At 65.3% G+C, this 21,519-nt stretch overlaps 1 protein-coding gene across 11 annotated transcripts; it reads right to left on the minus strand.

Moving 5' to 3' along the window:
* Positions 1-686: 686 nt before the first annotated feature.
* MICALL2 (MICAL like 2) lies at positions 687-20,973 on the minus strand. 11 transcript variants are annotated; one of them, XM_034669675.1, is made up of 19 exons: positions 20,649-20,973; positions 14,206-14,268; positions 13,466-13,514; positions 11,657-11,798; positions 10,607-10,794; positions 9,775-9,890; positions 8,666-9,451; positions 8,189-8,434; positions 6,766-7,016; positions 5,586-5,679; positions 4,572-4,708; positions 3,990-4,055; positions 3,399-3,463; positions 3,181-3,304; positions 2,983-3,073; positions 2,796-2,869; positions 2,053-2,167; positions 1,315-1,361; positions 687-920 (listed from the first exon to the last, which is right to left on the minus strand). In XM_034669675.1, exons 1-19 carry the CDS (start codon positions 20,789-20,791, stop codon positions 826-828), a joined length of 2,892 nt encoding a protein of 963 aa, XP_034525566.1. In that variant the 5' UTR covers positions 20,792-20,973; the 3' UTR covers positions 687-825. The 11 variants fall into 11 exon arrangements, 10 of the variants coding, with proteins under 10 accessions (XP_034525566.1, XP_034525565.1, XP_034525562.1 ...); XM_034669674.1 differs by having other exon boundaries at positions 3,399-3,466; XM_034669671.1 differs by having other exon boundaries at positions 3,990-4,151.
* Between the last annotated feature and the right edge of the window lie 546 nt (positions 20,974-21,519).

A 21,519-nucleotide genomic window follows, 5' to 3' on the forward strand; every position in this document is an offset into this window, starting at 1 on the left:
AGCACCCCGTGAAGGCAGCAGGATGTAGCTGGAGCTCCGTGGGTCCCGAACATACTGAGCCAGGGACCCCTCCTGCCACCAGGCTGGGGAGTGTTGGTGCTGTGCCGCTGAGGGGGGTCCGCCAGGACCACCACAGGGGGCTCCCACGTGGCTGGAGACAGCTCAGAGACAAATGGGGAGACTGAGGCCCACAGAAATTCCTCTCGCGGGGCACCCGAGTGAGGGCAGTGCTGAGCAGGGACTCAGGGTGAGCTGCAGGGTGCCGGCTCCCCTTTGGCCTTCACTGCCCTGCCTGTGCCCTCTCTCCACCAGACGTGGGGAAGGGCGGTGAGCCCCACTCCCTGATGGACACCAGGGCCCTGGGCTTGGAATCTTCCGTCCCAGAGCACAGCTCACCTTGCCCCAAGGCCAAGGTCACAGATCTCTGGCTTTGGAGATCCCCACTTGGGGGTAACCCCTGAGTGCAGTTGGCAGAGACCCGCCCTGTTCCTGTTCCCAGCTCCAGTCCATGCAGCCAGGCCAGGAAGCAGCTCCAGTGCCCGTCTCAGAGGGTCCAGGCCAGTCCAGAGAGGGTCAGAGCCTGCTCAAGGCCATGGACACATCCACACTGGTGCATAACTGGAAACTGGCCAAGACCTCCGGGCCAGGCGCCAGGCCACCCAGGAGCACACGGGGAACAGAAGAGGGAGCCCAGGTCATGTGGTGGCTTTCTTTATTGTGGTAGCTCACGGGGAGGGGGTGCAGGCCCCCACCCCCACGTTCCCACCCCCACAGTGCCCACCCTGCCCGAGCCAAGGGCAAGGGTCCTGCAGCTGGCCAGGCAGCTCACTCAGGGGTCCTGCTTTTGCTCCTCAAGGACCAGACCCTGGACAAGCTGAACTTGGACTTCTTCTTCTGGTCCCCGATGCTTCTCTGAAGGTCTGGGGGGGTGGGGGGGAGGATGGACACTGAGGACACTCACCACCTCTCAGCCACTGCCCCTGCCACATGTGCTTCCCGCCCACCCATCAGAGTCCTCCCCAGGCCCCTAGAGCCTGGAGGAAGCCAGGCCCCGACCGGAGCCCTGAGCCTCTGCCCTCCCTTGTGGGAACCGCCTCTGTGCCTGCCATTAGAGGACCTGCCGGGCCAGGCACTCCCCCCACCCCGACCACATGGTCAAGGGCTGCCTCTTGGTCCCGCTGAATGATGGGAAGCTTGCTCCCTTGGGGTGAGCCTTCCTGTCGGTGGGCTGTACCTGCCCTGCGGGTCCTGGCCCCCACTCCCACAGGAGGCCCAGCCCCAACCTCTCCCACCTCTGCCCTGGCCCCCAGTTACCCAGACTCTGAATCATGTTCCGTAGCATCTCGTCCTCCTCTCGCTCTCTGAAACAGTAGCAGGGCGGCAGTGAGGGCCCTAGCCTCAGGGACGAGGGGCGTGGGGCTCTCATCGGACTCACACCTGAGCCCTAGCCCTTCTGACACCTGGGTCAGCCGTCTCCCACCTGCCAACAAGGCAGTGCCTGCCCTCTCTGGGCCTGGACCCTCATCAGTGGCAGGGGGACAGGAGGGCCCTGGGAGAACCTGGACCAGGGCGCCTGAGCTCAGACAGTAACACGTTTAACAAACTTGGCCACTGACTCTGGCCTTGACAGGTCCCTCATTTACACACAGGGACAGAGATGCCCCCGGGGATGGTCACAAAGCCGGAGGCCCAGTGCAGCACTGGGAGACACAGGAGGCTGTGTGTATTTAAATGAAAATAAAATCTTAAGTTCTGTTCCCCTGTTGCACAGGTCGCAGTGAGCCACTTGCATTATAGAATGTTCCAGCAGCAGGTGCTGGTCCCTGAGGGTCAGGGAACACGGGGCTTTGTCAGGGACAGCCTCTAAGACAGGCTACCTGGGCTGGGTCTGCCCTGGGCCTCAGGGCCACCACCTGCCGAATGCACATGGGGGGGTCTTGCTCCGCCCTCCTGATGGGGGGAGGCTCTGTGCACGAGCTGAGTAGTGCTGGCCTGGCAGGGAGGAAGTGGGGTCTGGCACCGCCTCACCTGAGCCCCGAGCCCTGCCCTCACCTGAGCCGGTCCTCCTCCAGGAAGTCCACGATGTTGCTGCGGTCCTCCACGGTGCTGATGTACCGGCTCAGCAGGTCCTCCTCGCGCTGCTGGTCCTGGAGGGACTTCAGAGCCTCTGCAGGGACAGCCTGCCTTCAGCGGCAGCCCCGCTGTCCCATCCCACTCAGGGACACAGCATCCCCACCCCCACAAGGGTCAGGCTTCTCCACCGGAGGTGGGGAAGGGTTTTGGGGGCAACGGGGACAGAGCCTGTCCATCTGCGGTGGGCTCTTGGCAACGCTGAGTGGATGGATGGGTGGACGGGTGGACAGATGGGTGGGTGAGTGAATGAATGAGTGAATGAGTGGAAGAATGGCCAGATCAGACTCTCAGCACCGCTGCCCCCACCCCACAGCGAGGAAGGGCAGAGGCAGGACTGCCCGGACCGGAGCCCCGAGCGCTGGGCCCTCAGCCACACCGTCCACAATACCCACGGGCTGTGCTGGTCAGGGCTTACTGCCCGCGCGCCCCAATCACTGTGGCTGAGGGGCAGGCAGGCAAGTACTGTCCCCACTTTGCAAGCACAGAGAGGGTGCGTGCCCTGGCCAAGGACACACAGCCAGGAGTGGAGGAGCTGAGACTTGACCCAAGGGTGCCCGCCCACTGGGAGGGGCCTCGGAGAGCCCACACCCACCCCCCCACCCCTCCAGGGCTCTGCACCACCCCCCTGCTGTCCGTGGCTCCCCGGGGTGGGTGGGACGCACGGGGCTTGGCCATCAGCTGACGCAGCTCCCCCTCGAGGTCCCACTGCTGCTCCTCCAGGCGCTGGTCCCTGGCCCTGCCGAGGTGACGCAGGCGTGAGGCGTGGCCCGCCCGGCTGGAGGGGACGGAGGGGAGGGGGCCATCCAGGAGAGCGCCCGGCGGGCAGCGGTGGGGCGGCTGGACCCTCACTTGTACATCAGCTCTGACTCCTGCCGCAGCAGCAGCTGCTTCTCGTGAATGAGCTGGAACCAGTCCACCATGAGAACGTCCTCGGAGGCATCTGTGGACGGGGCGGGGGGGGGGGGAATGGGTCAGGCCAGGGCCAGGGCAGCCACAGGGTGAAGCTGGCTGAGGCCAGGCTGGGCACCGGGCAGGGAGTCGGCTCACCCCCCTCAGCGGCGCGCAGACGCTTCTCCAGCTCCACGCCCCTGAGCTCCAGGGCGTCCAGCTGCCTCTCGATGTTCTGCACGTGCCTCTGGATCTCCTCTGGGGGCATGTAGTTAGGGTGCAGCTGGGGACGGGGGGCTGGTGAGGGGCCATGGGAGACGCCGGGCCATGCCCCGGAGGGCTGAGCTCCCGGCCCGCCTGCACCCTGGCCTACTCACCCTGGCGGGGTTGGTCACTGCCTCGCCGGGGGGAGCGCGGACACCAGCCGAGCCCAAGGGTCTCCCTGCTGAAGGCGAGACGAGTCTCCTGGACCTGGGGGTACCAGGCCCAAAGCTCGGCCGACCCCACCCCGCCTGCCCGGCAGCCCTGGCCCCCGCCGCCAGCAACCCCAAGTAGTGCCCCGCTGGTGCCCGAAAGCCAGAGCTCACTCAGATCCAGGCCCCATCCCCACCAACCTCCGTGTCCCCCCAGGTCAGCAGCCCGGGCACCCCAAGAGCAAACACTCCAGCATCGGCAGGTATCTGTGGCTCAGGCTCCAGGAGGAGTGGGGGCCTCTGCCCGGTCCTCCCTTCCCTATCGGTGGGTAAGGGCTCAGGGGCGGTCCTCCAGGCCCTCTGCCCCACCCCAAGCCAAGCCTGACCGTCCGCAGGTGCGCTCAAGGCTGCTGGCTCCCCTGGCGCGCCTCCCCTCCACTCTGGGCCCCATAAGTGCCTCGTCCTCCTGCAAACCCCACCAGGCGCTCCCTCCTCAGATGAGCCCCTTCAGCTCCGTCCCAGCTAGAAATGGGGGCTGGGGTCTTGGGGGCTGACCTGCTTTGTCCTGAGCAGGGGGCTTCCCCTTCTCTTCCTTCCAGCTCCGGGCTGGGACTTCCTGCCCTGAGGGCTCAGAATGAAGCCAGTCGGCAGAAACGTCCAGGCTGGCAGGAACAGCCAGCTTCCTGCGGCAGGACAGGGACGGGGAGGGGGATGCGGCTGCCCGAGGGCAGGGGAAAGGGCCACATGTCAAGCTGGCAGATCCGGTGTCCTCCCCCTCAACTGCTTCCTTGAGCGGAGGCCACTGGCCAGCACGGGGTCAGTGCTCACAGCCCTGTGCCCACATCCGCCCAGGGAGGGTAACACTGCGTCCTCGGCAACACAGGGCCGAACGAGCCCAGGGGGCTGGAGACCGGCTCAAGGCCACACAGGAAGTGACGTGAGGGCTGGACATGGGTCCAGGGGCGGCGGAGTATGCTAGGAACAGCCACACTCACACACATGTGCAGGCGTAAAGGCACACGCGTGCACGCACACTCACACCCAGGCTGCCACCCCAGACATGGGCCCCTCCGGCAGCACCACGCCGCGTTCCCGGGGCCGGGCATCTGGAGCCCCCGGGTTTCGGCCCAGCATTACCTGAGGGGCTGGGCCTGGGGCTAGCTGCACCCGCTGTCCTGTCAGGCCGAAGAGGGGTCGGGGGGACACGGACGGGCCCCTCAGAGCTCCCACGGACCTTCCCAGGTGCCTCACCCATCCGAAGCTCTGTCAGGACCCTAGACAGAGGGCAGGAGATCAGCCGAGGGAAGAAGGGGCTGCCCCCACACCCAGGGGCAGACAACCTGAGGCAGGGAAGGAGCTCATGGTGCCTGACTGGCCGTGACCCTCCTAGAAACAGGCCTGTGTTCCCGCGAGTGCTCACCTCTGTGGGTGTGAGCACCTGCTCAGGTCCTCACAGCTGCTGCAGGGCCCCGAGCATGCTGCCCGCCCCTGGGCCACGCACGGCTATGGTGCACACTGGGCGGCTGGTGTGACCGCCCCCGTCATTCAGGCTCGTATGACTGCCCCCCCTCGTCATTCAGGCTGGTGTGACCACCCCCCCGTCACTCAGGCTGGTGTGACCATCTCTGTCACTCAGGCCGGTGTGACTGCCCCCTATCACTCAGGCTGGTGTGACCATCTCTGTCACTCAGGCTGGTGTGACTGCCCCCCCATCACTCAGGCCGGTGTGACTGCCCCCCCCCCGTCACCAGGCTGGTGTGACTGTCTGTCACTCAGGCCACTGTGACTCTCCCCCCATCAGGGGGGAGAGTCTGTCACTCAGGCTGGTGAGACTGCCCCCCGATCACTCAGGCTGGTGTGACCTTCTGTCACTCAGGCCAGTGTGACTCTCCCCCCATCACTCAGCTGGTGTGAACTGGCTCCTGCTACTACTGCTGAAAGTAGTAAGACATCTGAGCAGATGTCTACACATCCGTCCTGTGGGTGTGTCAGTCGGTCCATGTCTGTGCCCTTATTCACCTGCAAGCATCTGGTGAGCACCTACTGTGTGCCTGACCCTGTGCTAACCCTCAGGCTCCATGAGCACAAAGCCACAAGCCCAGGTGCAGTTCCAGGGGAGCCCCCCCAGAGCCCCGCCTCCCCTCCCCTCACCTCTCAGCAGGGTTTTTCTTCTCCACAGGCTTCAGGCGGGCCCTCCATCCTGCCGGCCCGTCCTCCTGGCCTTCCTGGGGACTGGCACTCACGCCTAGGTGGGGGGCAGGGACACAGGTCATGGGGGGGTGTTCTGGGGGGGTCTGCTGGGAAAGACTGGATCTCACCCACCCCCACCCCAACTCCCTGCAGCCAGCCCCTCTCAAATACCCGCACAGCCAGCCTGCCCAAGGGAAAGAGTCAGGCTGGGAGTTGGGCTCAGGACTTAAAGCCTGCGCCGTGTGTGCCTGGGGGGATCGCTCCCCTCTCTGGGCCTCAACTTCCCCTGCTGCCAAATGGGTGAGGAGGAGGCCAGGGGAGCGCCGTGGACACTGAGTGGCTGTGCATCTGTGGGATGGATGGCTAAGCCGGGATAGCCCATCTGCAGGCTCCTTGGCTCAGAGCAGAGCAGCTTTCGTGACAGGGGCTCAGCCGAGGGAAAAATCTTGGTAAAACACTCTACACGGGGTGTTCTCTGAGTCCAGCTCAGTAATGCCAGGGCGGCACCCCTAAGAGACACCCAGGCGCCCAGGAAAAGCCAACTGCACAGTTACCCCGAAAAGTGTATGTAACGGCACCAAGAACACAAGGCCACGAAACAGTAGTAAGTGGTCGGAGGGGCCTCTGGGAGGGGCCGAGGTCCATGGGGGCTCCAGGACGCGAGGAGCCCCGGGACACCGTCATCGGGACAGAGCAGGAAGGACAGACACACACAGGAACCGTGGACGCAAAACCCCAGGGGAGGGGGTGAGGCCGCGACCAGAGCAGAGCAGGAAAGGAGTAACGGACGCCCTGGCGTGGTCACCAGGGGCAGTGACACTGACGACCGGAGGGCCTCAGCAAGAAGGCCTGGCGGGGCAGGCGGGCAGTGAACAGTGACCATAAAGCTGTGCCACCCCAAAACTGCAGTCAGGCAGGCTGGGGAGAGAGTGAGGAGCAGGGGTGCTATGAGGCAGGTGACAGAATGACAGGCACCCAGAGCTGGCGAGCCCGGGAGCTGGGCAGGAACCAGCAAATTGCTGCAGAACCCCAGGCCAGGGAGCACAGCAGCCACACCGCACCACAGACTGGCAGAGCCGGGCCACCCCCTGCACCCTGAGCCCCACTCCCCGCCCCACCCCTGCTTTGGGGGAGCTCTTACCCTTTGCCAGTGGGGTCTCTGGCTTTAGCCTGGAGCCGGCACCCGTCCGGCTGGCCCCTGAGGAGACAGGCGGGCTCTTCCTGCCGGCCCGGGGTGATGTGGATGTCCGTGAGGTAGGGCCCCCACTCAGGGAGGCCGGCAGCTCCGTCCTCGCACGGGGGGCCTGGGGAGACGCCACCTGTGACAGCTTGGCTGCTGGACTCGCTTGTGGCCCTTCGGTTCCGCCCTGGGATTTCAGAGCCGGGGAGGGCCTGTGAGTGAGAGCAGAGGCACAGGTGGGCCCGGGAGCCCTTCCCGCTGTGACCCCCAGGCAGAAGCCCCTCAGCCTCCCCTGGCAGCTGATTCCTAATGTCCACCCTCCTGAGGGAGACAGATAGCCCCTCCGAGGGACAGGCCAAGGGCACGCACTTCCGGTACAGGTGTATACCTGGCCCCTGATTTTACCTCCCCGTTTAACTCTGGCGTGGGCTGAGACTGAAATGCCCCCAAAACACATCTCGCATGGGGTATGGGGAGAAGCCACACCCGCAGCCCCTCCCTCTTCCATCGACCTGCCCAGAAGCACCTGGGACTTGACTGTAGAAGCCCCACCCAGAGCCGGGGCTTGCGGGGCCTGCCTACCCCCATCGAAGCCACATGCGCGAGGCCTCCCCATGGGCCACCCATCACTGGCCAACCTGCACCCTCTTGGGCACACATGCACGCGGGAAGTGGGCCGCCAGCTCCCAGCAGGGCCCGGGGCAGGGTGCTGGGCGCCTCCCCAAGCCAGAGCAGCTCCTCCGTGTGCCCCATGCTCCCTAGGAAACTGATCTCTCCCTCCTGCTTCTCCCCACTGTCTGGGCGCAGTGACCAGGAGGAGCCGGGCCCCACCCCGGGCAGATACCCCGCTGGGGGCCCCCGGAGAGCGCTCACAGCCACGCGGCCACAGCCCCCAGGTGCGCTGGAGTGCAGGGCAGTCTCGGTCTCCCAGGGCACCACCAGCTGACCCAGTGGGCAGGGCAGCTCTAAGCCAGAATGCTCCCCCCAAACAAGGGGCCACACGAGGCAGCAGGCACGGATTGTCAGCCAGCCTGGTGTGCGATCTCCTTACTCACTAGGCCACTGAAGTATGGTGAATGGTGTCCCCCCCCAAATTCACGTCCACTCGGAAGCCCAGAGTATGGCCTTATTTGGAAATAGGGTCTTTGCTGATGTAATCAAGTACAGATGAGGTCATCCTGGATTAGGGTGGCCCTAAGTCCAGTGACGGTGTCCTTGTAAGAGACAGAAAAGTACAGGACACAGACACAGAGAGAAATTCAGGTGACCCTGGAGGCCAAGATGGACGGTGTGGCCCCAAGCAAGGAACGCAGGCCGGCAGGAGCTAGACAAGGCGGGATGGACCCTCCCCCAGCGCCCTCGGAGGGAGCGCGGCCCTGCCCACCTCGGGTTCAGCCTTCTGGCCTCCAGAACTGGGAGAGGACAATGTTCTGTCGCGTTAGCCCCCAGTGCGTGGTGCTCTGTCCCAACAGCCCCAGCACAGCACCGCGGGGACCCTCCATCCCTCAGGGCCCGCTCCATGTCCAGCGTGCCAAAGGCACCGGGCAGGCTCTGCCACGTGGACGGGGGATGAGCTGTGCCTGGGTCAAACGGAAGGACGTAGGAACTCTCACAGCCTCTGGTCCCCGGTCTGTAAAACGTGTATCCTCCATGTATGCCACATAGCGGCCCCAGGGGACAGCATCCGTGCCCCCGGGAGTGTGTCCACCACAGCTCTAAGTGACAACGGTGTCCCCTCCTGCTGACCACCAGGCCCTCTGGGTCCTGTCTCATTCCCAGGCTAGGGAGCACAGCCAGGCAGGCAGGGCCTGGAAGCCTCCTCAGCTGCCCCCAACCCTACCCACTCCCCACCCCCACCCACCTGCCAGGTGCCTGAGCACCGGTGTCCCCGAGCCTGGGAAGGGCCTTCCGGAGGCAGCTCAGCGCCTGCTCCCTGCTGCTGTCCCCAGAAGGCGCACTGGCAGGAGCTGGGGCCGTGACAGCTGGACCAAGGCTGGGGGTGGCTCCAGGAGTCTGGAAGAACCTCTCCCGGGCCTGCTGTATCTTGGAGGCCGATGGGGTGCCACCTGGGGTGTCTGCTGGGCCTGGAGATGCTGGGCTCACACAGACTTTGGTCTGAGGGGCTGCCGCTTGGGGGGTCACCCGGCTCTGCGGGGTGGCCAGGTGAGAGTCCGGGGCACTCTGCGTCACGGCAGGACGGGGGCTGGCTGCTGCGGTGTCCTGAGCCAGCGATGACCAACCTGCTGGGGAAATGTTGGCCACACGCACACTGGCTTTGCCACCTTGGAGGCCCGTCAAGAACCTGGACCCGGCTGGACTCCCCGCGTGGACGTGGGAGGCAGCAGTGGCTGGAGAGTCGGCTGGGGTGGGGACGCCTTTGGCAGTTGAGTTGCCCACCACAGGCTCCCGGGCCGCTGGCCTGGCCTTCGGCCCCGCGTGTCGGAGCCCATTTGCCTCCTGGGCCTTCCACGGGGCACCGGGCGGCTTGGAGTCCGAGGGCATGGCCCCTGGCTGTCGGGGGGCCGGGCCCCGCAACATGGGGCTTGCAGCGATGGCCTCGGGGTGGTGGCTGGAACACACGAAGACACCCGGCTCGCCGGTGGGCCTGTAGGCCCCAGAGTGCAGCGTGTTGGAGCACTGCCTACACCTGGCGCAGGGAAGAGGAAGAGCCGTGAGGACGCTCCAGGCCGGCATGTTCTCCCCATTCACGCATACTCCCAGAAACACACGCTCGTGCAACCCTGCGTCTGCTCGTCTGCTGGTCAACTGACTCAACAGTCCCCTCAGGGTCACAGACCCCAAATGGACCTTGTTAGGGGCGCAGACACCCAGAGCATCCGTGACTGTCAGCATGCACGCACACACACACGGGGGTGCACGGGCACACAAGCATACTTGCAAATGTACACAAGTGTGCACGCGTGCACGCACACACAGGCACACACGCGCACGCACGCGCACACGCCCAACCTGAAGCAGCTCCGGTGGTAGAGCTTCCCATCAGCCAGGTGTCGCTGCACGAGGTGCACGTGCTTGCCGCAGACTCCACAGATGCTGCTGGCCGAGCTGCTCACCGCGGCCTGGCCCTTGGGAAGGGTGCGGCTGACATTGCTGCGCCCCAACCCCCACAGGCCTCCCTCCTGACAGCTGCCCCATCAACAGGTGAGAAGATCCTACTTTACAGACCGGAGAGCCCAGGCCGTGAGGGGAGCAGCCCGCCAAGCGCAGCCAGGACGGCCCATGCCCAGGCCGGCCGGACTCCAAGTTCAGGGTCTGCAGCCCGGCCCCAGGAGAGGGGGCCCCTGGCTCCGGGGGCCTGGGGGCACAGGGGACGGATTCCTACGCTCCTGCCGCACCCGAGGGGCCGAGGGGCCGCAGTCCTCACTCCAGGCTGTGGTTCGCGCCAATCGCTCGAACAGCAGGGGGCGCCCGACCACAGCATATTGCCCACCTCCGTCCCCCACCTCTGAAAGTAAGGGTACCCTAACGCCCCAGGCAGGCGGGAAGGACACACCCAGGGTTCTTTCCTGGCCCACCCAGAAGGGAGGGGCAGGAGTCCAGAAAGATCTGGGTTCGGGGTCCCAGCTCTGCTCGGCCTGCACTACCTCCCTGGGCCTCAGTTACCCATCTGTACAATGGGGATCCTGTCCTGACCACGCAGGATCGAAGGAGCTTGTAGAGCCAATCCTCATTAAAGGCAGCTGAATCCGTGCCAGGGAGCCAAGGGGAGCCCCATCCTGGGTGGTGTAGAGGTCACACTCAGCCCCAAGAGCCAGAGGGAAGGTGGGGCTGGGGTGCTTACGATTTTCAGCAGGGGGCCCCCTGAGCTCCTGTCCTTCTGCTGGACGGTGGGGTGGGTGCTGGCTGGAGACAGTGGCTGCCCCTGGGCTGGAGTGGGTGAGGGCCTGGCCAGCTGGGATGAGGCCTTCTTCCCAGATGGTTCCTCATCGGAGTCCGATGGTGGTCTCTTGATACCAGCCATGCCTCCAACTGGCACGAGACAAGCGGGGTCAGGCTCTGAAAGTATCTGGGGCCACCCCTGGTCCAGGTCCCCTGTGGGAGCCCAGTGCTGCTGGGAAGGGCAGCTCCCGGTGTCCGGGCCCGGGAAAGGCAGCCGGAGCGACCACAGGCGTGCATTCCCAGCAGGGGCCTGGCCTCACGCACGCCCCTCCCCTGCAGCTCTGAGAGCCCCCATCTGGGGTCAGGGAAGTGCAACTTTTCTGTTTCTCTACAAAGTGGAAATATCAAGGCGGGGCTGGTCCTGTGCCCAGTGATTCTGGGGATTTCTAAGGCCTGGATGAGGAATGTGGGGGGAGGGGACGTGGCTGAACTTCGGGTGCACAAAGCAGCCAGAATAAAGTCCCTTGGGCCAGTCCCCCACCCAGCCGCCCTGCCTGGAGGCCCCACCCTGCCAGGGCCAGCCTGATGTGTATAAGGCCAAATGTCAGGACCACACGGGGACAGCGGTGCCTCTGGAGCCAGGCCCGGGAGCACACATGGGGTCTCAGGCTGCCTGAGGCAAGAGTTGTGGGCACAGGCTCCAGGGGTACAGATGGGCAAACTGAGGCTGAGAGGATAAGGAGAGGCAGGATCTGGGCGCATCTGTTCAGTGGACAGGTGGGTGTGGGGCCTGCGGGGCCCGGACCCGTGCTCGTCACCTGCAGCAGCATGAGGGGGGGTCCCGCTCCCACGGGGAGGAAGCCGCAGCTCCGGGAGCCCCACTCATGTGGCACCAGAAGGGCCTCCCTGCCTGCTTCCTGCCCCGCTCGGCAGCGCTGGGGGCTCGTGGGGGCCCGAGAGGGGGGCCGGCCATGCAGAGGCAATGCAGACAGGGCCTCCGGCCGCTACTCACTGGGGGAGCGCCCGTGGAAGTAGTTGTAGTACTGGGACACGTAGGTCAGGATGCTCAACCGGTCCGGCACCTTCAGGGCCACCATGTCCTCAGCGTCCAGCAGGGCTGGGATGCCCAGCTGCTCCTCGGCCACATGGAAGGCCTGGGGGGAGTGGTCAGCACAGGTGAGCCAGGGGACACCCCTCCTCCTCCTCCGTCAGCCCACCAGCTCCTCCAGGAAGGAGGCCACAAACCCGCTTGGGCCCAGAAAGGTCTGGGTTCAAGTTCGCACTCTGCTCCAGCTGCGTGACCTCCCCCAGCCAAGGACCATATCCTGACCGCGCAGGGTTGAAGGAGCTGGGGAGCCAGTCCCTGCCGTGGCCAGCCTGGCCTCTCTTGCCTCCACAGGCCCGTCCCTCACCTGATGACCCTCAAGTCCCCGTCTGCACCCTTCCCCTAATTGCTCAGACACCCATACCACGTCTGAGGTGGACACCTCAGGCTTTATGTCTCCAAAACGGGGTTCCAGGGATACCTTCCCACCATGCTCAGGCCAAAGGCCTTGAATCCCGTCTCACTCCCCTTCAAAACACATCCAGAGTTTGACTCCTCCTGCTGCTGCCATCATCCCCTCACCCCCCACCCCGCTGTCCACACAGATCCTGTGGACCCCAGCGCTCCCAGCACAGCAGCCCTTGGACAGGTGGCCAAGTGCTTCCCATGTCCTGCCTGTCCCCACCTCCCCCACTCCGCTCTGCCGTGCCCCCACTGTTCCACTGCCTCCCCCACTCTGTTCCCGCCACACCCCCACTCTGTTCCCGCCGCCTCCCCCACTCTGCTCCGCCGTGCCCCCACTGTTCCACTGCCTCCCCAACTCTGTTCCAGCCACACCCCCACTCTGTTCCCGCTGCCTCCCCCACTCTGCCCAGCTGGGCCCCCCTTGCTGTTTCTCCTACTAGCCAGGGGCCCTCCTGTCCAGCACCCTTGCCCTGGCAGCCCCCTACTAGGCACACCCCTCCCGGGAGTGCCCAGGGGGCTCCATTTTACTGGGCGATGGCCGAGCACACCCGGCTGCACCGTCCCCACGTGTCCGTCCCACCCGCACGCTACAGCGTCCCTACACGCTTCCTGCGACGATGGACGAGCTCTGGTCCAAGCTGTCCATCGGGAGTGTGTGACCTGTGGAGAGCGTGGCTGAGGAACTGAATCTGTCACTTTATTTCATCTAAACTAAGTCAAACTGAAATGCCAATGGTGCACGAGGTGGGCAGGGCGCGAGTCTGCCTCTCTGGGCAACAGCCCATTGTGATAATGGGGCATATTCTGCAGTGAGGAAACTGAGGCTGGTGCAGGGAAGGTCTGCAGCGGGGCGGCAGGCGGGTGCCTTGGATCCAGGCCAGCCAGAGTGCGGGGCCACAGGCGGTGTGCCCAGGAGCCCTGGCCAGGCCGTCGGGAGGGGTCGGGGCGGCGGTCCCCACAGGGTGGGGAAGGGCCACCGCCCCGCCAGAACCCGCCCCAGGGCTGGTCCTCCCAGAGCCTCCTCTGGCCCCCACTCTGCCTTGGATGGGAGCTGTGTCCCAACCCCCCCGACAGGAGGAAGAAGGGGACCAGGAGGGCCGGGGCGCCGGACCAGAGGCTACTTCTGGCGTTGGGGTCACCAGGCTCAGGACTGGCTGCGGAGCTCAGCAGCGTCTCCAGCCACCAGGCGCTCACCTGCTGGGCCGGCCCCTCCCGCGGCTGCAGGGCGGTGCCCGAGGGGGCCAGGGACCTGGGTGACAGTGCAGGGCAGACTGGCCACGCCGGTGTGGTGGCAGGAACAGGGGCACTCACCAGTTTGTTGTTCTCATAAATGTTTTCCTTCCTGAGCGCATCGAAGTCCCTGGAAGAGAAAAATATAGATGTCCAAAGCAGCTCAGGGAGGGAGACTGAGGCCCAGACTGGCAGCCTTGAAGGCACGAGGTCACACGGCAGTCACAAGTGGGCAGAGTCGGCCCTGCTCTGTGCTCAGCAATGCCAGGCCAGCAGCCTGGTGAACATCGACCCCCGCAGCCATGGCCCCCACCTCTGGTGCCCTGCAGAGGCCAAGCCCTTACCCACAAGGCCAGGCCTATGGGCAGGCTTGAGGCGGTGGTTCCCACAGGGTGGGGAAGGGCCATGGCCAAGCCAGGACCCACTGCAGGGCCCTGTCCTCCCAGAGCCACCTCTGGCCAAGACAAAGTCATCAGCCTGGGTAGCCCAGCTGAGCACACATCCAAGTGGGTTGCTTCCAAACTCCCAGAAGCTTGTGGGCCTAGTGGGTCACAGGAGGCCCATGTCCCGGGGGTGAGACCAGGGGTTAGATATAAAAGGCAGTGAGGGACAGAGGTACATGCTGCCCACTGGCCAGGCTGCTCCCCCACACTTGACCTCGGGGATGCCAGATGTCCAAGGTTCTGGGACCAGCCTTGACGGGACTCGGTGCCCCCACCCAACACGGGCACACCTCAGTCCGTCACCCCCTGCAAGGTCGCTCAGAGCAGAAAACACAGCTGGGCCTAGCAGGCGCCTGTCCCGACAGGCAGCTCAAATACCCATCGGTGGGGACTCCGCAGCAGCTTGGCCCCTTCAATCCGCACTGGATGTTTCTGGAAGCCCTGCAGTGTGGGAAAGGGAGTGTGAGAGCTGTGTCCTGACCCAGCCAGGCCTGTGCTGTTGGACACTGGGGGAGCCCTCTCCTCTCTCTTGGGCCTCAGCGTCCCCATCTGGGAGGAGGATGGCAGCTTCAACGTGAACTGGGGGGTCTGGCAGCCACACGGTGGGGAGGGGACAGGGCTGCTATATGCCCACCTCCCCCCGAGGAGGCCCCCGCTGGCCTACGGCCCGCGTCCATCACCCTGCCTGGCTTTGGGGAGACCTCACTGTCCGCTTGGACCTCCTCCCAGGTAACGTGTTCCAGATGCTAAGACCACCCCATGAGCACAGACGGTGCTTTTATGCACAGGACAGGATGGCGGCAGCTCTGTCCCGAGGTGGACAAACCGCCGGAGGGGTGGCAGGGCGGGCGCAGCACCCTCCTGCTTCCTAAGTGTGGCCACACCCGGGTGACCCTGGGTCTGTCCCGCCAGGGTCCACAGCCACGGAGTAGCGCATTTCCATCCATCGCCCAGGGGATTCTCGCCACACTGGGCCCTCTGTCCACAGGGGCCCTCCTCCCTCCCCCACCCCATCCCTTTGAAAGTTCAATCTCTTTTCCAGACCTGCCCCGGGTCACTGACCCACACGGCCACATCCTCAGCAAGATGCCCTGGTGGTGGGAGGGCAGGATAACAAGTTCTGTTTTGTCTGCAAACAGCCCACAGCCCCCTGCATCTGCCGTGGGGAGGGGGGTACTCCTGCCTGCTGGATTTGGCGGGCGGGGAGGCTTGCTTCACCCGGACCCTGCGAGAGTACCTCGCGGCCGATGTGCTGGCCCCTGCTGAGCAGGCGCCAAGGCGGGCAGGTGGGGAGCTGCTGACGTTGCCCTTCCACTCAAGGTCAAGGACCACCCCTTCAGGACCCTGCCCAGCTGCTCCCCGGGCCCTCGAGGCCCCTGCGGTGGGGCCGGATCACCCCCCCCACCCCGCCGGCCAGTCTCACAGCCACTGCACCCCTCCCGAAACAAGCTCTCCGCCCAGGGTCCTGCCCCGCCGGCCTCTCGAGCACAGCCCACGCTGTTCGCTCCATGCGGAACACACTGGCCCTGCCCGCCACACCCGCCACAGCCCTCCCCAGAGGCTCCCGGCAGGGCCCGGAGTGGACGCTTCTCTGCCTCTGGCTGGCGGCCACATGAGCTCACATCCCCTGTAGCATGGGGCTCGACCTGCATCGCCTTTGTCCCTGAGCGCGGCCTGGCCCGGTGCTCTGGGGCCAGCGCTCTGGCAGAAATCTCTGGACTGAGCAGGCCCACAAACCCTTGAGAGAGACCACGCCTGTCCCTGTCAGGAAGTCCAGCGTGACCAGCTCTCCGCCACCAGGGGCTCTTGTGGTGATGGGCTGAACGGGGCCCCCCACATGATCTGTTGGAGTCCTAACCCCCAGGACCTCAAAACGTGACCTTTGGAAACGGGATCTTCTTTACAGACGGAATCCAGTTCAGATGAGGTCATGACAGGGGGCCCTAATCCAAAACGACCGGCATACTTACAGAAAGGGAAATCAGGACCCGGCCGTGCACAGAGGGAGCTGGGGAGAGGGGAGAGGCCCGGAGCCTCAGGAGTGGCCCCCCTGCCGGCACCTGACTCAGGACGCGTGTCTGTTGTTTCAGCCGCCCCGCACACTGACAGCCCGGCTTTGGCCAACCCTCCGGGAGGCGGGAAGGTGGCGTGTAAGGCCTCGCTGGACCCAAACGCAGGAGCTGCGCCCCCACGGCCGTGAGGGACTGACTGCCCCTCGGCGAGGCAGCTGCGGCCCAAGAGCCTGCACACTGGGTGGGCTGCGGCTCAGGGCGGCCCCCCCGCCCCCGGTGAGATGTTTTAGTCGTATTCCTGTCATTTAAACCCAGCTCCGTTCCGGTACGACCCCAAGGTACCCGCATGCACCTGGCGCCAGGCGAACGCTGGCTGATGACTTCGTTCCCATGCTGCCAAGCAAGGGGCCTTCTGTGGCGTCCATCTATTCTTCCGACTTCGGCCAGTGAACGTGCTCCCTGGGTCTACATGTGTGTCCTGTGCCCTCTGACTTGTCTGCTGTGGGCCGGGCGCCAGTGTGTGCCCAAGCCCTGGCCTGGCCTGCCCGCGAGAGGCCAAGGCACGGCCCCTCCCGCCGACCACAGCTGACCAGGACTGTTGACCTCACACTCTTGAGCCAGCCAGCCTCCTGCCCCCAGGCTTTTGGGGCTCTTGGGAATGTGTACCCCCTTCCAAATTCCTGGAGAGCTGACCTCACACTGTTTATTTCCCGGAACAAAATGCAGCCACATGGGTGGGGGGCTGGGCTGGGAGGAGCTGACCGAAGGGAAGGCGCCTCTTCCAGGCACCCCCAGCACATCTGTAGTTAATCCCACTGGGAAGGGGAGCACAGAGGAAAAGGGGAGACAGAAAGACAGACACACAGAGATGGAGAAGGACAGAGACAAGACCAAAGCCACATGGCAGAAGGGGAGGAAGTGACCAAGCAGATGCTAGCACAGATCTCAGGCAGGGTGGACGGCACAGGGAGGAATGGGACATGACCACGCGCCCCAGGCCTGAGGCAGGGAGAAAGGTCCCGAGTGGACAAGTGAGACCCCTCAGCGTTGGCTGCCCAGCTGCAGGCCTACCCAGGCTGGAGCAGACCCTGACCCCCAACCCTGGCCCCGGGGCAGGGTCTAGCCAAGAGTCAGCTCTGGGGCTTCCGTGGTGGCCTGAGGGGAGCATCACAGGGCACTGGCCCTGAGGAGGTGGGCTGGCAGCCCCTCCCGTGTCCATCCTGGAGAGTCTGGACGGAAGGCGGCAGCGGGGGGCCTGGGCAGCAGTCCCTCGGCTGGGGAACAGAAGGCCTCTGTCCCCAGGCAGCTTCCTGCTGGCCAAGAGGCCTGTGTGGGAGGGGAGGCCAGCCAGGCCTCCAGGGCCCAGCCCACCCTCTGCTCTGGCCCAGGAAGGGAAACAGTGCTGTCTCCGAGCGTCTGGGGCCTCTCCTGACTCTGGACTACTTGCGAGTCTCAGGGCGCGTCTCAGGGAGCCCCGCCATGGCCAGGAAGACACCCCACCACCACCGGCCTCTGCCCCAGACCTGACATTGGCCTCCAGAGCTGGAGGGACATGGAGAAAGATCAGGTCCCCCCACCACGGGACTGAGGGGTTGGGAAGCCCAGTGAGTCTGCAGCAGACCCCCACTTGCTGACCCCCTCCACAATTCCTACAAACGGCCCAAGGAAGCCCAGGCACTTCTGCCAGCTGCTGCGAAAGCCTCCTGCCCCCTCCTTCCCGGTGGCTGCCGCCACCCCTACCTCCTGCATCTCCCCTGAAAACCTCGGCCACCCCTGGTCAGCCCAGAAGGGGAAGGAGCCCAGCCCCGCACTCCAGCCCTGACAGGTCTACTGCCCGAGGCAGGAAGGGGCTGTTTGTTCTGGGCGGCTCCCACGGTCACCTGGCTGCTCAGCACAGGTGGCGTCACTGGGGAAACAGACTGCGGGCGGGCGCCCTGGAGGCCCACCCAAGAAAGCCTACAGCTCTGGGGCAGGCTGACCAGAGAGGGGCCCGGGCTAGTGCTGCCGGCCAGCTCCAGGGGGGCGTCGCGGGTGCGCCCGCCTCCCGACCCACACACACCCCCCGGGGTCCCCGCGGGGCGACCAGGGCGTCACATGCACCTCCCGGGGCAGGGCCGCACGATCTCGGCGGGCAGAGGCAGGAGCGAAGCTAGCGTCGGAGCGGCTGACCGCCACCTGCCTGGCTCGGCGCCCAGAGCTCCTTCACAGCTGCTCCCGAGGAGGCCGCCGGGAGGAAGCGGCTCTGGGCAGCAGGAAGGCTGGAGATGGGGCACAGGGAAGGACTTCCTGGTGGCAAAGTCAGGACACATGGAGCCGGATGTCCACTCCTGCGACCAGAGGGTTTCTGAAGGATGGGGAGCACGGGGGGGTCTCGCCCCAGTCTGGCCTCGGAGGTGTCCCCAGGAGGACGGCATCCTGTGCTACTCATTGCGTATTTCCTCCCCTCTGTACCCCCAGGGGTGGGTGGGCAGCACAGGGACTGGGGGGCGAGGGAGGGGCATGTAAGGCACCACGAAGGACACACATGTGCCTACACTCAGGCGTGCGCCCAGCACCAAGCACACGCACGGTATTCCATCAGCCCTTCAGCACCCGCCAGGTATCAAAGGCTGTACTAACGTTCTGCTGACCACAAACAGAAACCCATTTCCTCCCAGTTCCGGAGGCCCGAAGTCCAAGATCAAGGCATCGGCAGGGCCGTGCTCTTTCCGGAGGCTCTCGGGGACATCTGTCCTTGTACCTCCTGGCGGACTCCAGGCATTCCTTGGCTTGTGGCCCCATCACTCCACTCTTGGCCTCCATGGTCACGTGCCCCCCAACCCTGCACACAGGCATCTACAGAGCCCCTACCTTTCAATGACACTTACCGAACTCCTACTATCCCTACGGAGCCCCAAGTGCATGCCCTTCTGTGTAGCTCTCCGACTATGTGCTCCTATCTACCAAGCACCTGGCATGTGCCATGCCCAGTTCCAGGCACTGAGGGCAGGCAGTGACCAAAAAGGACATTCCCACCCTTTTGGAGCTAAAGGCCAGTGGGAGCAGATGGACAAAAACCAAGTCAGCAGTAAATAAGATAACCCATGCCCTCGATGTCACTCCCTGAGCAGGGGCCAAGTCCATGTTCTTCAGCTTGCAGTGCTGAGCACACAGCAGGTACTCATTAACGGTTAAAGGAACGGTTATATGACGCCTGCTTGTGCAGGCGTGGTACACACCCATATGTGCACACCTGTGCTCATACTTGGGCAGTGCATGCTGGGACAGGCTCATGCACCACACACACACCCCCACACACACACAGGCCTCTAATCCAGCACAGCAAGGAGCAGACAGAAGCCCCTGGGGCTCGGAAAAGCCCCGAATCTCCAGTGACACCCATGGTCACTGACACTGAGGCTGCTGGCCAGCAGACGGCCGTACCCTATTTGCCTATAACTGCAGACTTCTCGTGCTGCTCTGTCCAGGCTGTCTGGGCGCAGTCCCCAGCCAGCCGCCCCTGCATGCTCCCAGGTGGGGCTCAGCCTGTTCCCCTCCACTCCGGGTCCATCCTTAGCCCACCTCCCCATCCAAGCTCAGCTTAGCGTGTTCCCTGTGGAACCCCATTCTGCCCAACATTTCTGCCTCCAGGGGTGACTGTGGCGCATCCCTGGGCAGGGGGAGAGGCCTCCCCAGGAGACTCCACAAACCCATTTCACAACCTTGGGCGGGAGGAGGAAGTATGTGCAGGCCTTTGTCAAGACTAGCTTCCCCGTAGAGTGCCTGGGGTACAGGGTACATCTGGGTGCAGGGGAGGAGCCCCGAGTGCCAGCCCTGGCTCCGCTCTGTGCCCTGAACAAGGGTGTCCGGTCTCTGGGCCACAGCTCCCCCATCTCTACAGGAAGGGGCCTCACTGAGGGCCTCTGTCCTTTCCTAGCCCTGAGACCTCCCTGGCAAACACACACCTCACCCTACCCCTGGATCCAGCCACAGCTTCCCGGAATGCTTTTGAAGGCCTTCTGAGGATAGCCTTCCTGAGCCCCAGTACCCCCAGTCCAGGCAACCTCCCTTGGAGGTTTACCCATCTGCAGTTCACATGATTCGGGGGCCAGGCCCTCATCACATAGACCCCTGCCCCAGCAGGCCCAGTCACTCAGCGGGAGAGCGTTTGCCGAGTGAATAACTGATGGTGTGGGTCGAGTGTGGGGACAAGATCCAGAGGCAGTGCAGGGCCAGCCTGCCAGCCACCACCGCAAGACCCTCCTGGGGGGGGTCACCCTAGTCCACATCTCTGCCCACGTCCCTTGGCTCCCAGGCTTAGGGGCTCAGCCTCCACCTCATAGCTGTCACCCTAGGGTGCCCAGGCAGGCCTGCACCACAAGAGCTGGGAAGCCTGGGGCTTCCAACTCTGCGTCCACCCCTCCGCCACAGTGCCCTGGGCTGCATTCGTAAAGGTGCCTGGACCGGCTGGGGCAGGGGCACAGCACCCCGGATCTGGGGGCCGGTCCCTGGGCAGCAGGGCGCTCAGGGGGGCTCCCAAGGGCAGCCCTGCCGGCCCTCTCCCAGGGAGGCGGCGGGGCGGGGAGAAGTAGCTGTGGCCGGAGCCCGGACGCGGGCCTGACTCACGGACTGACTAAGCCAGCGGGGGCGGCCGGCCGGCCTGGCTCCGGCCCAACTCCACTTGGTGGACGGGCAAACTGAGGCCACCGGGCGGGTCCTGGCTGCAGGGACCCCGCTCCGCGCCGCCCCATCGCGCGGCTCCCCGCACCCCCTGCCGCCCCGCGGCGCCAGCAGCCCCAGCCTCAGTTTCCCCGCCTGCGGGGCACTCACAGGAGGTCGGGCCGGTGGCGGTGCAGGATGGCGCAGAAGGCCAGGCCGTCGCGGAACGACGTGGTCATGTTGGTGATGCTCACGTCCCGGTAGCCCTCGCACTGCTGCCGGCACCACTGCTGCAGCGCCTTGATGGCGGCCATGCGGGCAGCGGCGCGCGCCCCGGCGGCCGCGGGGCTCCGACTGCGCCTCCCGGAGCCGCGGACCGACGCCCGCGCCGACCCCCGTCCGAGCCCTGCCGGAGCCCGGCGGAGCCCTGCCGCAGCCCAGGGACGACCAGGAGCCTCAGCCGCGCCGCCGGCGGGAGTGCGGCCGGAGCCTGCCCCCCGAGAGGCCCCGCCCCCGGAAGGTCCCGCCCCCAAGGGAGGCCACGGCCCCGCCCCTAGGGCCCGCTCCCGCCAGCTCTGCCTCAGTCGGGCCACGCCCCCTCCCGGGCCCGCCCCCGTCCGGAGCCACGCCCACTCTCCCTCCCCTCGGACCCCTTCGGCCATCCACGACTCCTGCGCAGCTTCGGGACTTTCTTTTCAACGCCCCCCACCAACGATCGTGGAGAAATGAGGGGCAAAGCCACTTTACAGACGGGGAACTGAGGCTAGGAAGTGGTGGGGCGTCCCGGCCTGCCTTTGGCCCTGGGCACCCTTTTCCCCCGGGAGGCCGCCCGGATCCCCCCAGGGCGGGAACGCCCCTCCTTCCTTGGCTTTCAGAGGACTTTTCGTCCTGGGTCCTCACGAATGCTGGGGGCCAGGCGAGGCCGTGATCCTGTCTCTCGGGTTACAGCCCAGGGCGCGGAGGCTGGGAGGGGGCGCAGTCCCCGCGTGGCCCTGCTGGAGTGGGGGTTGGGGGGAGGTCCTGGCTGCTCCTGGGGCCCCGC

The sequence above is a fragment of the Ailuropoda melanoleuca genome, chromosome 10, assembly GCF_002007445.2.
Source record: "Ailuropoda melanoleuca isolate Jingjing chromosome 10, ASM200744v2, whole genome shotgun sequence".
Classification (NCBI taxonomy): Eukaryota; Metazoa; Chordata; class Mammalia; order Carnivora; family Ursidae; genus Ailuropoda; species Ailuropoda melanoleuca.

Bases quoted from the DNA above. Each gene is read 5' to 3' on its own strand.
- MICALL2 (XM_034669670.1), bottom strand. From the start codon at position 20,791: ATGGCCGCCATCAAGGCGCTGCAGCAGTGGTGCCGGCAGCAGTGCGAG. The intron at 10,795-11,656 runs GTGAGTAGCGGC...GTCTCGTGCCAG, and splicing joins CTTCCACGGGCGCTCCCCCA to TTGGAGGCATGGCTGGTATC. The intron at 9,452-9,774 runs GTTGGGCGTGTG...TCCCTGCGCCAG, and splicing joins TACCACCGGAGCTGCTTCAG to GTGTAGGCAGTGCTCCAACA.